This window comes from Coregonus clupeaformis, chromosome 13 (assembly GCF_020615455.1).
Source record: "Coregonus clupeaformis isolate EN_2021a chromosome 13, ASM2061545v1, whole genome shotgun sequence".
NCBI classification, from domain to species: Eukaryota; Metazoa; Chordata; class Actinopteri; order Salmoniformes; family Salmonidae; genus Coregonus; species Coregonus clupeaformis.
The window spans coordinates 28,994,211-29,009,567 of record NC_059204.1 but is presented as its reverse complement, the minus strand read 5'-3'; the positions used below and the strand labels follow the sequence as shown (position 1 = coordinate 29,009,567).

At 40.6% G+C, this 15,357-nt stretch overlaps 1 protein-coding gene across 2 annotated transcripts in view; it reads right to left on the bottom strand.

The window, feature by feature from the left end:
- The window catches only part of LOC121579215 (gamma-aminobutyric acid receptor subunit beta-2-like), an 85,097-nt gene that overhangs the window by 12,383 nt on the left and 57,357 nt on the right, over window positions 1–15,357 (bottom strand). For both annotated transcript variants that reach the window (XM_041893610.2, XM_041893609.1), the window contains exons 5-8: window positions 14,823–14,905; window positions 3,532–3,669; window positions 1,566–1,718; window positions 96–340 (exon numbers count right to left, since the gene is read on the bottom strand). In XM_041893610.2, coding sequence (XP_041749544.1) covers window positions 96–340; window positions 1,566–1,718; window positions 3,532–3,669; window positions 14,823–14,905 — 619 coding nt within the window. The remainder of the gene's footprint in view (window positions 1–95; window positions 341–1,565; window positions 1,719–3,531; window positions 3,670–14,822; window positions 14,906–15,357) is intronic.

Sequence of the window (15,357 nt, the reverse complement as noted above, 5' to 3'; positions counted from 1 at the left end):
ACCTAACTCGTATCATCTATCCAGTGGGCTACTCTTTAAAATACTGGGTATCCTATACAGGAAAATGCTGTGTAGGTGCATGGGCTACACTGTACCTTGTTTGGATCCATTCTCATTTTCTCGTTGTTGGCGACAGCTTCTTTCTCAGCTGCTCTCTTCTGGCGCTGGGGTCCTCTGCCGAAGAAGATGTAGTTGACCAAGGCATACTCCAGTAGGGCCAGGAAGACGAACACAAAGCAACCCATAAGGTACATGTCAATGGCCTTGACGTAGGGGATCTTGGGAAGGGTCTCCCGCAGGTGAGTGTTGATGGTGGTCATGGTCAGCACAGTGGTGATTCCTGGGAAAATAACCTGCCCATCATCACCATCACAGGAGACCAACAATCCACCTCATTAGCAGAGGACTCCCAGAGAGAGAGAAATTCAAGCCTTGACCTCAGATCTGAGGGGTCAGGTATCATCAGGTGCATTCTGCTTTTCATTTTACATTTGAATGTTCTAGCAAGTAGGCTGCTGTGACTGACAAGAAAGCCCCTGCTGGCTTTCACTACCATTTCCGTTCAATGAGTCGTGACAGTCAAATTGGAGGTCAACACACTGTTAAAAGGGGCTTTGGCGTTTTCTCTTTATATGGTGAAGCTTACTGATGTCTTGTTTCAACTCTTTTACTATGACACCAATTATTCTTGCTTTCTTTGTATTGACTCTAAATACAATCTGTAAATGACATACTTAATTGTCTACCTCTGATTCTGGTCAATGACAAGTTGCTGATAGAAGCTTGGCATTGCATCCATACACAATTGCAATGCACCTGCCACACCGGTATTTGCTGTAGTTAGTGCCTATAATGGCTGAAAGCAGGACAGGGTCAAACGGTTCCTGAACAGAGGTCTGATCTGGGTTGAGCCTGTACCCCCTGTTCAGCCGCCTCCATTATTAAGCATTACTTCTGGTTTTCATTAAATCCTGCACATGCTTCCCTCTTGGAGAAATAAATGCAGGTCAGTCTCCAATCAGGGAGAGTGCTGCTCTTATCGAGGGAGCAAGCCACGGGGAGGGGCAAGAGAGAGGGGAGCTTCCTACATCCCACGCACCACGGACCTCATGGGCCAGACTTACGTAATGACGAGGAACAAAAAACGCAGAGGCACTCAAATCAAAGTGGAAACAAATCACTTCAGTCATCCATCACTCTACTTTAGGAAGCATCTCGGTTGTTGTGTTCTGCAATGCTGCTACATCATGTATTTTTCTCTCATGGCATTTGTAAAAAGCTAAAGTGAAACTCCAACATAAAACAAATACATATTTTTCTCCTTCCTGAATTCAAGCAAATATGGTTTGGCAATGTAAGGTGAGACTATTATAGATGAGATTCAAAACCAATACAGATATTTGTTTTAAAAAAAGACACAGCACAACATCCTGTTGGTATTTTTATGACATAGTGTTACACTATTGATTCCCGCTAACTAAACCATGCCTCAAACTTGTGCTTTGGCTAAGGTTGTCATTAGCTTAGTCACTGGTCACATGACAAATCCATGACACAGTCCCTACCCAAAGCAACTCTGGCAGCGGAAGCGTCATAGTTGATCCAGAAGGAGACCCAGGAAAGGATGGTGATCAGGATAGAGGGCATGTAGGTCTGCAGGATGAAGTAGCCGATGTTCCTCTTCAACTTGAAGCTGAGGGAGAGTCGAGGGTAGGATCCTACAGGGAAAAATATCAACATATAGACGTTGTTATACAGGTGGCGTGTCTGCTAGGCTTGTTGCCGGATAACTTTCTATTGACTTTACTTTGCTTTACGCTTGCCTCCAGAGGCTACCACTACAGTATATGGTTCTGACAAGCTACAGTATGCCTGACAAAGGCTGCCTAAAGGGTCCCACTCCCTGTTGTTTGCCTCCAAGATATCTGTTGGGGAAATACTCAACAGAAGGAATACTGGTTCTGGTTCTAACACTGTGGCATCAGCGTTCTCTTGCATTATCAGGGTTATGCCTATATCTATATGTATGAAGAGAGGGCTTATTTTCCTGCCTAGGAGAGCACTACATTGTTTCTTATCTAGGCTTTATTTGAAATAAACCCATTAGGCCACTTTATGGCAGCATTGCTTGAACACGCTCATATATTGTGTCCTTGGGGATTGGATTGTATTTTGGTTAGGTTGTATTATTCTACTACAATGACAGGCGAGGGGGGACCGTTAGAGCTGACATCAAGAAGGACCCACGGTATCAGGAGCTGAGGAAAAGCTAAACAGAAGGTGCAAGAGGAGTAGGAAGAGAAAGTGAATATATTACAGAGTGGGTATAAAAAACGCCGCCGGCACACATCTCCTGTGAGTAGTTCACAGTTAGTTTTGACGTTGCCGTTAGTTAAAAGATTTTCAGTGAGTTTAGTGTGTGGCGCACAGCAAATAGAGATGCAGGGAGGGTTTCCTCAACGACTAATGAAACAGTGGGGGGTGTTAAGGTTACAGTCTTGTTAATAGAGCAACAAGGGCATTTTTTGGTCTTTACCACAACATTGGGGGAGGGGGTGGGGGGTATTTGATAAATGCCAACCATTTCTGCTGATGTGTGCTTCTCCATGTGACCTGAGGGTCAGCCCTTACGGGTCTCAGCAGGCTGCTGTGGAAAATGGTAATCCCCTAAGCAGTGCAGTCACAGCCCACACAGAAAGGGATGAACTATAACTACTATACGTTCTCTATGCATCACAAAACATTGGGTTTACCAGTTCATGGGGACACATGAGCTTCGTAAGGCACAGGACAAGCTTAGGCCCCGAGATACACTGTAATTGTTTGACTCACTCTGTGTCATTGTACTGCTCCCGTTCAATAAATTAGACACTGCCACTGTCCTACTGCCTGCTTGCATGACAAATTCATGAATATTAAAATAAGGTAGATTATGAATAAATAATTCCATCAAACAAGATTTTTTTTTAAATAAGTCATGAGCATGCTCCATTTCTGAGGGCAGGGGTGGCCCCCGTTTTGCCGGTGGGGCCTGTGCTAGTTCGGCTGAAGCAGGAACATCCCACATCCATTCCGGAACCACCACGGGGTCCCCCTCCGCCTCTCTCACTGGACCCTACATCACTCTTCCCCCTTAATAAGAACCTCGCTCTCCCCCTTATGGGGCTAATGTCCTGGAAACGGCATGCATGTGCCAGATTGTCAGAGGAGACCCAATGTCGGAGCATCTAACTGACCTATAAATGGATGCAATTTACCAGCCGGCCCTTAGTCACCCCCATGGTCCCTGCACTGCACAGCGAGGGTCTCTAGCTTGGCCTGTGCCATTACAGGAAACCAGCTAGACTGATGTAACATGGCATTTTCTGGAAACGCCATGAGAGCTCCTATTCAGAAACTGGCCAGGGATAACCTTGTAACAGAAGCCCTTTTTTGTCTCCTCTGTAGTCTTTGTATCTGTACTTAGCTATATTGATAAGTAAATGGGAGAGATAAGCTTCATATAGGGGCAGTTGGGGCATAAGACATCACCTGTAGAGAAGACGACATTCTTGGAGATGAGTTTGTGGTCCACTATGGAGAACTGGGGTAGTTCTATTCTCTCTACCCCCGTCACAGCGTTGTGACCTCCTCGCCAGTAGAACTCTATGTCATCAGTGGTGTACCCATCTGAGGAAGAGAGAGGAGACAGGCCATTTGATTAAGAACACAGGGGCAAACAGCCAGTCAGAAATGTAATGAATGTGTATGTGTCTCAAAGGATTATTAAGTTAAACATAAACAATTGTGGGTACATAATCGTCAATAAGGCACACAAAGAACGTGTTGATTAAATCAGAAGCATTGTAAATACTGTAGCGTCAACCTAACATGTCTGCCACTTGGATCCATACAAGTATATTTCAATAGACAAGATTTAAACAAAACAACCAGAATGTGAAGTCAACTTTTACTTTGACAAACTACTGACCACAATGAGAATAACTGTTTTTAACAGAGCATAAATATTCATATAAAACAATGTTATTTTCTCTGCCTCAGTGCTTACTCAACTAAAACTAGTACATAAATTAGCAGCCAGCCAGTGGACTCACGGCTATAAATGATTGAGTAGCATCTTATAGAATCCCGATGAAAAAAATGATTTTCCATCAGACCATGAAACTGGGCCTTGCATAATCCACTGCCTGCCTGCCTGGGCCAATGCAGTTGTCAAGTCGGCTGACTCCAGGGCACTGTGTGCACGCATTATAACAGAGACAAGAGACAGAGATGGAGGGTTCTGCAACCTCCAAATTAATGAGAAATAAAGAGGAGTTCTCTCTTTTCTCTGTCCTAATCAAAATTACATTAAAACCATTTCCTCCTCTTAATGGCTACTAATCAATGTGTGTGTGTGTGTGTTTATGAATTTGTGTGTGTATTTGTGTGACTGTGTGTCTGCCTGTCTGCATGTGTGTGTATGTTTGCTTGTGCGTACATGTGTGTGTATCTATTCACATGTATGTGTGAGAGAGTGATGTGTGTGGTGTGCTCGTGCGGATGGACCGCCGGGCTGAGTGATATTTGACAAGATTATTCAAGAACTCTTCCACTGCCTCATTGATTAGTCCCACACAGGCCTTCCTCTCTCTTCCTCTCTCCTCTCCTCCCTCGGCTTACCCCTCATAATTACTACTGGTGACCTATTTAGACGCTATGAATAATTAAGTAACTCTCTCAGCAACTGGTTTTAACACATTATTCTCAGACTGTGTTGTCATTTCTGGATAATCCTAAACAAAAAAAATATTGATCTTTAAAACTGCAGATGAATACATGATGGTACAGTATGTGTTTAATTGGAGCTATTTCGAAGAGGCTGTTAAGAGCCATTTTTTTTTGTGATAGACCGTTAAGTTACGTAATAAAGCATATACAAGTCAACACGCAGTTTCCAATTCCGAAATCAAAGTTAATTTGCAATAACCAATGAGTTATTATCATAAAGCCTACACGATAAGCATCCTTCCAACCCCTGCTATACAGATGGCAATATAAGGTCGCTGTTTGGTTGGTTGGGATTCTCTGATCCACTTTCTCCTTTGAGCCCAACTTTTCAAATTATATTTTGCCTCCATTTGCTGTCATAGCTCTTTCATCACTGCATTTGGCTTGGATGGATCCCCATGCAGAATCAGGTGCACAGGAACTGGAAGTAAGGAGGGAGAGAGGAGAGAGAAGAGGAGTGAGGAGAAAACGCGCTGCCTTTCTACATAGGCTGGGTCTCCTTTGTCCCTGGTTGACTTTAATTTGAACTCTAAGGGATAGATGGCTATGCTAAGCTAACACAAAGTATCTTCCCATAGACTCATGGGTCTGGGAGCTTTGTCAGTCTAAAAATACATCGAATTTATCTTGATAACATTGTTAGAGATAGCATATAATACTGAAGCCATTTAACTAGGGTCGGCCATCTCCTAGGCACATCTGACTGGAGGCATTTTATAAAGCTTATAAAAGAAATTCAGAATTGATTTGTTTTATTGATCTAAGGGAGGCCTTTGTAGGAGTGTGGTGGGAGACTTTACACATCATAATATACTGTAACTTGACTTCAAACAACATTTTGGCTGAAACCAGACATTCAAATGTGTCTCTGACTGGATTAGAATTTGAACAACACAATCTCAGACTAAATTCCTGCAAATATGTACAAAAAGTATTTCAGCAGATTTTGTGCGTTTTTGTGTGGCTTAATTTGTGTGAAAATACACACATTTTTGTGCTACTTAAAAAAATCTGTCTGGTTTAAATTCCCCTGGTGCAACTGCATGGTATTTGCATCTATAACGAGTCTGAACTATGATCAATTAAACCATATCAATGCAGTTAAACAGGTTAATGTAAAATAATGAATTACGTTGGCTTACACTTATGGCACTTCCAAGGCCATTCCATGATGATTATTACGGTCGTGTCAATCATGTTATATACTTAGGCTATTGAAACAAGGCATATGCCAGCATTGTAGGTCTACTGCCTCTGTCCAGAGGCCTACTAGGCTGCCATGGCAATGGCCGTTAGAGGTCACTTTGCCACGTATGAGCCCTGGTTAGAGTCCCTGTTGCAGCTTTCACTTTCTTCCGCTACATTGGTGGCAGTGTTGCGACCACGTCCAGCTCACGTCTAGTTATGATATCTAGTGGTGGGAAGCATTCTGTTTTTCAACATTGTGTTGGGTGTAATTACATTGATATATCTAGTGAACAATGGATAAGCAACAATGGGCATGACGGATAGAAGTAGTCACTACAGGTGTGATCAAGCCTTACATCAAAGTTGCCTGAAGCTAAATGGAAAGTGTTATGCCCTGACCAGTTATTCAGAAGAAAATCCTCTGTGACTGTCTAATTTACATAAGTTAACTTACCAGTGTGGACGCAAAACAAACACATTCTACACATTTACAACCTGTTTAAAGTGTTATTACAACCATGGTGTTCTTTTGTTACTAAAGCTTATATATCTAATAACCTGACAATGATCCACCTCATATGGGTGACAAATAATGCAACTGTGTTATGCAGCAAAACACAACTATCCTTTTTTTAGGATGCAAACCAGTAATATGATTCACTGTTGATCCATCCTGTTCTGATCTAATGAGATGGATGTAGGATTTTCTACGGCCTAGAATCGAGGCCTTTCCCAGTCATGAAGGACGACGCTAGGCCCCTCTTGGTTCTCATTGGTGAAGACTGAACTCAAGTCAGACTCTCCTGTACCACTTTGCCCAAGATCTTATACTTCAGAGGTTGTAAATAAACCATTTTTAAGGTTTTATAACTTGTAACATTATTACAGGGCTGTGAAACCCATAGCCGAATGGCTTCAGACTGAGCATTTCTCACATTTTTTTTACGGAGAGCAATTTCCATTTTATAACAGGTAGTGTCCATTTCTTTACAGTAGTGTGTTGATTAATTATTGCTTTCTTCAGTGGAAATACAGAATATGTATAAAAATTGTAAATATACCAAAAGCTAAATAAAGTAGAGATTTACGACTATTTAACCATGTTAATCATTACTGAAACATGCAAACTACAAACATTTAACCAGTTAAAGATAATGAATACTTTATAAAAGATCATTCATACAAAAGTCAAGAGTTGGCTATAACATGAGTACAAACAAAGTGAGTGTGTGTATATGTGTGTAAGTGTTTGTGTGTGTGTATTATGGTGTGTATTATAATTTCCCATCATAAAAATGTATCCCCATTCCCCAATCAAATACCTTCATCGATACCACAAACGCCCATCATGCATTGCTCTAATAACTTTCAAAAGAGAGAGTTTGCCCCCCCAAAAATGTATTTTCCTATGAAGGAAGTCTCACAAAAATGTGTGTCTTTTCACACAAATTAAGCCACACCAAAAACGCACAAAATCTGCTGAAATACTTGAATTGAAATAAATGGACAAGTGAATCCTGGAGGTTTGCTCTCTTAGGGCCAAATCCTAACCTGAGAGTTGCACTTAACTTGGAATTTCGTGTACATCATGTAAATCCTAACGAGTTACATGGATGGATTTCCAGTTAGGATTAATGGGAAAACTGTGGCCTCTAACTAATTAAAACTTGCTTTATGCTAGGAGTTACACACATCCCTTGGTTCATACATGAATACACCATCATCAAACTTAAATGAAAAGTAAACTAAAAGCAGAGGCCAAGCCTCATTAAAGTCTGTAAAGTATACATTGAGTTAAAGAATCTCAGAAATGCCATCAAAGGGCTACACCGGGGGACTTAACAGCCACATTTTAGACTTAACAATGCATAGGAAGGTCTGCTACTCTTTTCACATTTGGGAGGCTCCTCTAAAATATAACTAAAATGAATGTTTGATACCCACGGTTCAAAGTTACTTTAATCTTATTCCTGGTGTCCAATTAAAAGTGTCTCTACAGCGCACAGCAAGCTGTCTTCAGTTCAGCTGGTTGGCAAACCTGCAGGAGCTGTGATTGGAAGATCTAAGGCGCAAAATAAACTCCAGTGTACAAACTGTTCAGACCCCAGAGGACATTTGTGATTTCTAAAATAGGATCTGATAGCAGTGCCACTCCATACGTTGTGCACCACTGGTGCAGAAAATGTAACTATTACTTGGTGGAATTTTGAGCTGAGGTGATAGTTTCATTGTGACAACACTGACAACAGCGTAAAATCACCGTATTAATAAGGCATCTCTTCAACTCTCGCCATCTTAGAAAGAAAAACAGTAAGTATGTGCAGAGATGAGGCTGGTTTGTGGATCTACTTGTGGCCCAATCGACTCAAACACAATACATGTCCTCCAAAATGGTGCAATTGTCTCTTTTTCTTACAAAATAGGTTATTTGAATGCCTCTTTTCTTCTCTGACCAACAACAGTCTGGGTCTACAGTACACTGAATAAAAAGTAATATTACTGAAGGTTGCTTTGATACCGTATTTGTATTACAGTAGGTGTGAATTAAGTATACTCTATACATCTGGCAGCACGATTTATACTAGTTTACTAATGAAGTACTGTGTGCTTGTGAAATTTATAAGCATATACTATACTATGTAACTACTATAATGCAGCCCAAGGTTTTTTACTTCCTAGATCTAGGTTATGTGGCCTATTGCACCACAGCCCAAATTTGCAAACATTATAGAGAAGCCGGGAAGAAACAACACAACAAATGTAGCTTGACAGGAGGTGTTTTGACAGGTCATAACCTAGCCCTCATGCAATATTGCTGAAAGTCACCCAGCACTGTGCAGTGACACGGGTCAGTTGTTCTTTAATATAAAGTACCCACACACGGCCACTCTGCAAGACATACCGTGTTGTTGTGTTGACATGTAAAAACAGCAATTAGACAAACAAACTCACAAAAGTCACTTAACACATGATTCCATGAAAAGGCATTTCCCTTAAATGACACATTAGTGTCCCCTGCTCGGCAATGAGCCACATAGACGAGAGGCAGACAATCCAAAATAACTGCTTCCACTGCCCACCTCGAGGGCGCCAGTCTCATCTCATCACACTCCTGCTCCCAGGAGGGAACAAGTCTGCTCCAAAGATGTATTTCATTACAACCAAATTAGTATGAAGACCAAGGGGCTTATTACTGGAACAATTTATAGAAAGAGAGACTAAATAATTGCATCACACCAATTGTATTGAGCATGTTAAGTGCTCTCACTAATGATTAAAGTAATTTACACAGAAGTGTTGAATAGTTATTATTGCTTGTAGGCTTCTACTCCATCTCCTTTTATCCAGCCAAACTTTCTGACGCTTCATCCTCTCTTCCCTCCTTTCTTCTGAACCTGACAAGGCTTTCATCTGACACTTTGTGATATTGTCAGAAGACGTCTGAACTAGCGACACATCAGCTCAGACAGGGATAAAGAAAAATACACATCTACATGGAGCTGAAAGACAATATTCCAAAGACATGCATGCCTAAAACATACAGATAAGACAATAACGTTATTATCCCCATGGGGACATGTTGTTTGCGGCTCTGTGTACAATAAATACAACCAGTGCTATTCATACAGTAGCTGATTCAATGGTACACTATAAAACACACTATACACATCACTACATTGTCAAGTGTAGGCTAGCCCACTGGACCTGCTAGTGATTGTCATTCAGCAGCCTTACTGCCACTAGGATAAAGGACTGTTTCTCCTAAAAAATAAACACTTAACCAGAACTTGAACTTGAAATTCTTTACATTTTGCCATGTCTAATGTGTATTCATGTGATATTTGAGTGACAAAAAAATTACAACAAAATCTATGGGCTAACAAACCTAAATAAAAAACATTAGCTGACATGGGCTAGTTGATCTGGACATTTCTGACAAGTTATAAATAGCTCTCTAAGGTCTGCAATGACTGACATGACAAGAGGAACTGATGATGCACTACCCAATTTGGAAATTGCACCTTGTGATTTCTACTATTATAACTTTCAAGAGTAAGTTTAAAGCTGGACTGAGTTCTAAAATACTACTTAATCTGCATCTCATTTCACATTTCAACACCCAATACCTAGGGGACTTCTAATTGTGATTTAACACATGCCCTTTGAGTCTGTTTTGGTTATGCTTCTTCCCTCCTATTCTGTTTTATTCAATAGGCAGCAGACCTTTACAAGTTACAAAACAAGAACATTTCCATATGATTAATGTTCTATTACTGCTGCTTTGTATGGTAATTAAGTAATTATAATAAATGAATGAACTTCTGAAAAAACAAAGAAAGCAAACAAAATGGGTGGGGTTTTCTTTGCAGCATGATGCAACAACATTAACCTTTCCCAGAATACTTCCTATTCTGCATTTAAAGAATGCTAATTAAATCAGGTTCAGCTATGAAGTTTTAGTCCAAAACAATTACACAATGTTAAATGAATATGATGAAAATAAAATACACTTGAAAGTTCTGCTTCTACTGTCAAAGCTGGTTACAAACTCAGCGTGATTCAGTGGTTATATTTCAGAGGTATTAAGGGAGATAAGAGCGATCAAACTCTCATGCTCCCTAGAAAAAAAGCCAGACAGAGAGAGAGAGAGATGGAGAAAGGGAGCGAGAGAGAGCAAGAGAGAGAGAGAGAGAGAGAGAGAGAGAGAGCGAGAGAGAGAGAGAGAGAGCGAGAGAGAGAGCAATAGGGGGAGATAAAGAGAGAGAGAAGAGGGGAGTCAAGACAAGATGAAAAAAGAGACTGCACCGATGAGACCAGGATGGCTGCCGAGTTGGACAGGCAGCACATCAGATCAAAAAGGTGTCGGGTCTACAGAGCCAGAGCCCACATCACATTGCAGCTTCACAAACACTGACTCCAGCAGCACTAATGAAACAGGAGAGGCCTCAGGTGTTTAAAAAATAACTTTTATCAGGGAGAGATGCATTACATATTCGCTCCACACAGTCGCTGTTGTGCCTGGCAATAAGTCAGTCTTGATAAAAAAGAATGAAGGAGTAGACTTTGTGTTCGAGAGCTCAATGCTGAATAACTACGTGTTCTGTGAGGCTCTCTGTCCCTGGCTGTAATGCCTTCAGTCACTGAGCCATGTCTGTTCAGCAGTTGAACAGGATCACACTGGAACTAACATTTGCCTCCATCAAAACTACACTCAACAAACGCAAAACAGGTCGCAATTAGATTTGATTAGGACATTTTTGTTCACAATGGTTGCACAATGTTCTTTGGTTCTGTCAAGATGAAGGTGAACTTCATTAGGATAATACAAACGTAGTGCTGTTGCCTCATGCTTTTGTGTTGCATGACCTCTCAAATTGTAGCTGTATTTCCAAAGGTGAGAAAATTAATTAAATTGATATTCTCTTTAGGAACTGAAGTGATTCAGCAAGAACAAAAATGTGACTAGTTTCAGGAAACTAGGCGTATGTCGCGCTTCACTACTTCACAGGAGAGGCATTTGTAACCATTTTTCTTTATCAAGATGCGTTTTTTGGCAGAAAGGCATTCTGGAACATGGAACTTTCATGTGCCTTAATAACAAACTTATATTCCATCTGTACATACGAATACTATTGTTAAATTACGAGCCTAGTTGGTTTAGCCACAGAAAAAGACAGGAACCTTCCCGCTAGCCATGATTGGCTGAGATAATGGATGGGCTGGACAGATGAGTTTGGACTGGTCTGCCATGTAGCACACTTCTGTCTATAACATGAGATGGTCAGTATGTGTAGGTAATCCTTTCTAACGCGGCTTTTTTGAAAGATATCACGTAGTAGAACTGTAAAAGTGTTGCTCTTCACTTTCTGGAGGACCGAGTTTTGAAATCAGTGGAATGCCCGGTGGAATTAGAGAATGATAGCTACGGAGATGGAGAAAATTCTGGCATTTGATTGCAAATATGCAGAGGGAACACACAGAAGGCTGTTGTATAAAACGCCTGTCTCAGGATTACATCTTCAAACTAAGGGCAACCATGGCATCCGTGACAGAGAGGGAGACGCGTCCACTCATGTATACAGGTAAGATAGTCTAGCTAGCTATATTTTCATATATTATACGTTTCTAATTTTGTCAGGTCATTTTCATTTCAGGGCTTCGTGATGGCCACTCCAATACCTTGACTTTGTTATCCTTAAGCCATTTTGTCAAAACTTTGGAAGTATGCTTGGGGTCATTGTCCATTTGGAAGACCCATTTGCGACCAAGCTTTAACTTCCTGACTGATGTCTTGAGATGTTGCTCCAATATATCCACATAATTTTCCTTCCTCATGTTGCCATCTATTTTGTGAAGTGCACCAGTCCCTCCTGCAGCAAAGCACCCCCACAGCATGATGCTGCCACCCCCGTGCATCACGGTTGGGATGGTGTTCTTCGGCCTGCAAGCATCCCCCTTTTTCCTCCAAACATAACGCTGGTCAATATGGCCAAACAGTTCTATTTTTGTTTCATCAGACCAGAGGACATTTCTCAAAAAGTACGATCTTTGTCCCCATGTGCAGTTGCAAACCGTAGTCTGGCTTTTTTATGGCGGTTTTGGAGCAGTGGCTTCTTCCTTGCTGAGCGGCCTTTCAGGTTATGTCGAAATAGGACTTGTTTTACTGTGAATATAGATACTTTTGTACCTGTTTCCTCCAGCATCTTCACAAGGTCCTTTGCTGTTGTTCTGGGATTGATTTGCACTTTTCGCACCAAAGTACGTTCATCTCTAGGAGACAGAACGCGTCTCCTTCCTGAGCTGTATGACGGCTGTGTGGTCCCATGGTGTTTATACTTGCATACTATTGTTTATACAGATGAACGTGGTACCTTCAGGCGTTTGGAATTTGCTCCCAAGGATGAACCAGACTTGTGGAGGTCTACACATTCTTTTCTGAGGTCTTGGCTGATTTCTTTTGATTTTCCCATGATGTCAAGCAAAGAGGCACTGAGTTTGAAGGTAGGCCTTGAAATACATCCACAGGTACACCTCCAATTGACTCAAAGATGTCAATTAGCCTATCAGAAGCTTCTAAAGCCATGACATCATTTTCTGGAATTTTCCAAGCTGCTTAAAGGCACAGTCAACTTAGTGTATGTAAACTTCTGACCCACTAGAATTGTGATACAGTGAATTATAAGTGAAATAATCTGTCTGTAAACAATTGTTGGAAAAATTACTTGTGTCATGCACAAAGTAGATGTCCTAACCGACTTGCCAAAACTATAGTTTGTAACAAGACATTTGTGGAGTGGTTGAAAAACGAGTTTTAATGACTCCAACCTAAGTGTATGTCAACTTCTGACTTCAACTGTAGTATGTGTTTACCAGAGACGGTAATGTGAAGAACATGACCTGCACCAAAGTCAAATTAGGATATAACATTAGGCCAACGAGACAGTGTCCAAGTTCAAAAATTATCCGGTAGAATGCCTTGCTTTTATTTTGTCACACTCGCAACTGTTAATTAATAACATTAATAATATGCATGTCAATCTCTCCTGGCTCAAAGTGGAGGAGAGATTGACTTCATCACTACTTGTATTTGTGAGAGGTATTGACATGTTGAATGCACGGAGCTGTCTGTTTGAGCCTTTGCAGCAGCTAATGGGGATCCATAATAAATACAAATACAAAACTGTAAGCTATTTTCTGTAATTGGCTCCCATTTAACTTGTAAATAATGATCTTGTTGTGAGTTTATTTTCCTGTAATAATGAAGACAAATTAGCTAAAGTAAGACGTCGTCAGTTATTTGAACTGGCTAGCCAGCTAACTTAACATTAGCTAGCTAGCTAACAAACTAGAACCAAAACATTCACGGGCCATTTTCTCAAAAGTGAGGTTACAAGTTTATCAACTCTCAAAGCACAATTACTTTCCAATTGTTCCTCAACTGTAGTGTATGATATACCATTTTCTAGCTCTGAGTCTTTCCTTTTATCCAATGTAAAAAACACAATTTCATATTGTGCTACATATGACCGAATCGAGCCGGTCGGTGACAAATAGCCTACTCACTAATGTATACAGGAAACAAGGAATTAATTGAAGAGGGGAAGATGATAATGGCTTTATTTTTTTTAAACGTTTGTTTTCTATTTTGATATATATATATGTGATTAATGTCAATGTCAATGACTAAATGAGATGTATTAAAGCATGCATGCAGTCTTTGTAATTAAATTGTTAAATCATCACTGTATGTCTAATAAAACACTGTGTTTATTTAATGAAAATAACTCCAAAATATTTGTCATCGTTTATTTCCCTGAGATATTTACATACACAGACCAGATTGGCTGATAGGATGGTCTACAGCCCACCCCTTTACCTAGATGAAGAGTAATTTGTCTATTATAATCAGATCACAGTGTGATGTTATGATGTAGGCCAAAAGTTCCATTCCACCTGAACAGGCTGAAATTCCACACAATTTGTCTTAATATTTGTACATTATTGTAATGCGGAAACCCCTGAATTTCTGAAGTGATGCAACATAGTATTCTTGAATTGGGTGCTTTAGCTTTCACTGACAAATCTGCTGACAGGAAACACTGTTCATTTCCCCTCATTGGGTTTCATTTACTGTACATCAACACATTCCTCCGGAAATGGTTCATGTCCATGAGTAGTTTTCAATGCTTGAGATATTATTGTGTTATAGTAACTGACTTGAGGTTGTGTCTGCAACTTTGTGGATTCCTTATACGTACAGTACTAGTACAGACCATTGGTTTGGCACAGGCTGTTTCCCAGTCATGCCAATTCAAATAACATTTAATTGAGTTGAATTGAAAGCGAGAAAGATAGATACTCACAGCTCTCTATCTCCAGTGTGCAGTTTTGTTCGTCCAGCGGATATCGTCTCAGGTCCATCATACAAGCTGCTGTAGTGGTGATCCTGAAGGGAAAAAATACATTGTCAAGAGTCAGTACAGACCAAGGATGTCATATCGAAGGTTCAGGTGGTACTGCCAATGGGATCCCAACTTCACCCTGTAATTGCTTAAGTGGAGCTTTAGGTCCAAGGAACCTGGGCTGAGTAGCATGAAGACATTCATTATTGCCTACAATCAAAATCTCAATCAGTATCTGGTGCCTGGGTCTAGCAGATAACTACATCCTCGAAGCAAGGGCACATTTAGCTACTTAATGGCTTTTTATATGAGCGTCAGGAGGTTCTTCATAATCTTTTGCTCTCATATCTTGTCAGTGTACAGATACAGTTAATAGTGTGAAGAAGTCGATGAAAACCATGAGCTGATATTGATCCCCAGTTAAATCAACACTGGGTAAATCTCTAGATTATCTCCACCTTTTTTAGCAGCTATAGCACTGCTGCAGCAGCACTTC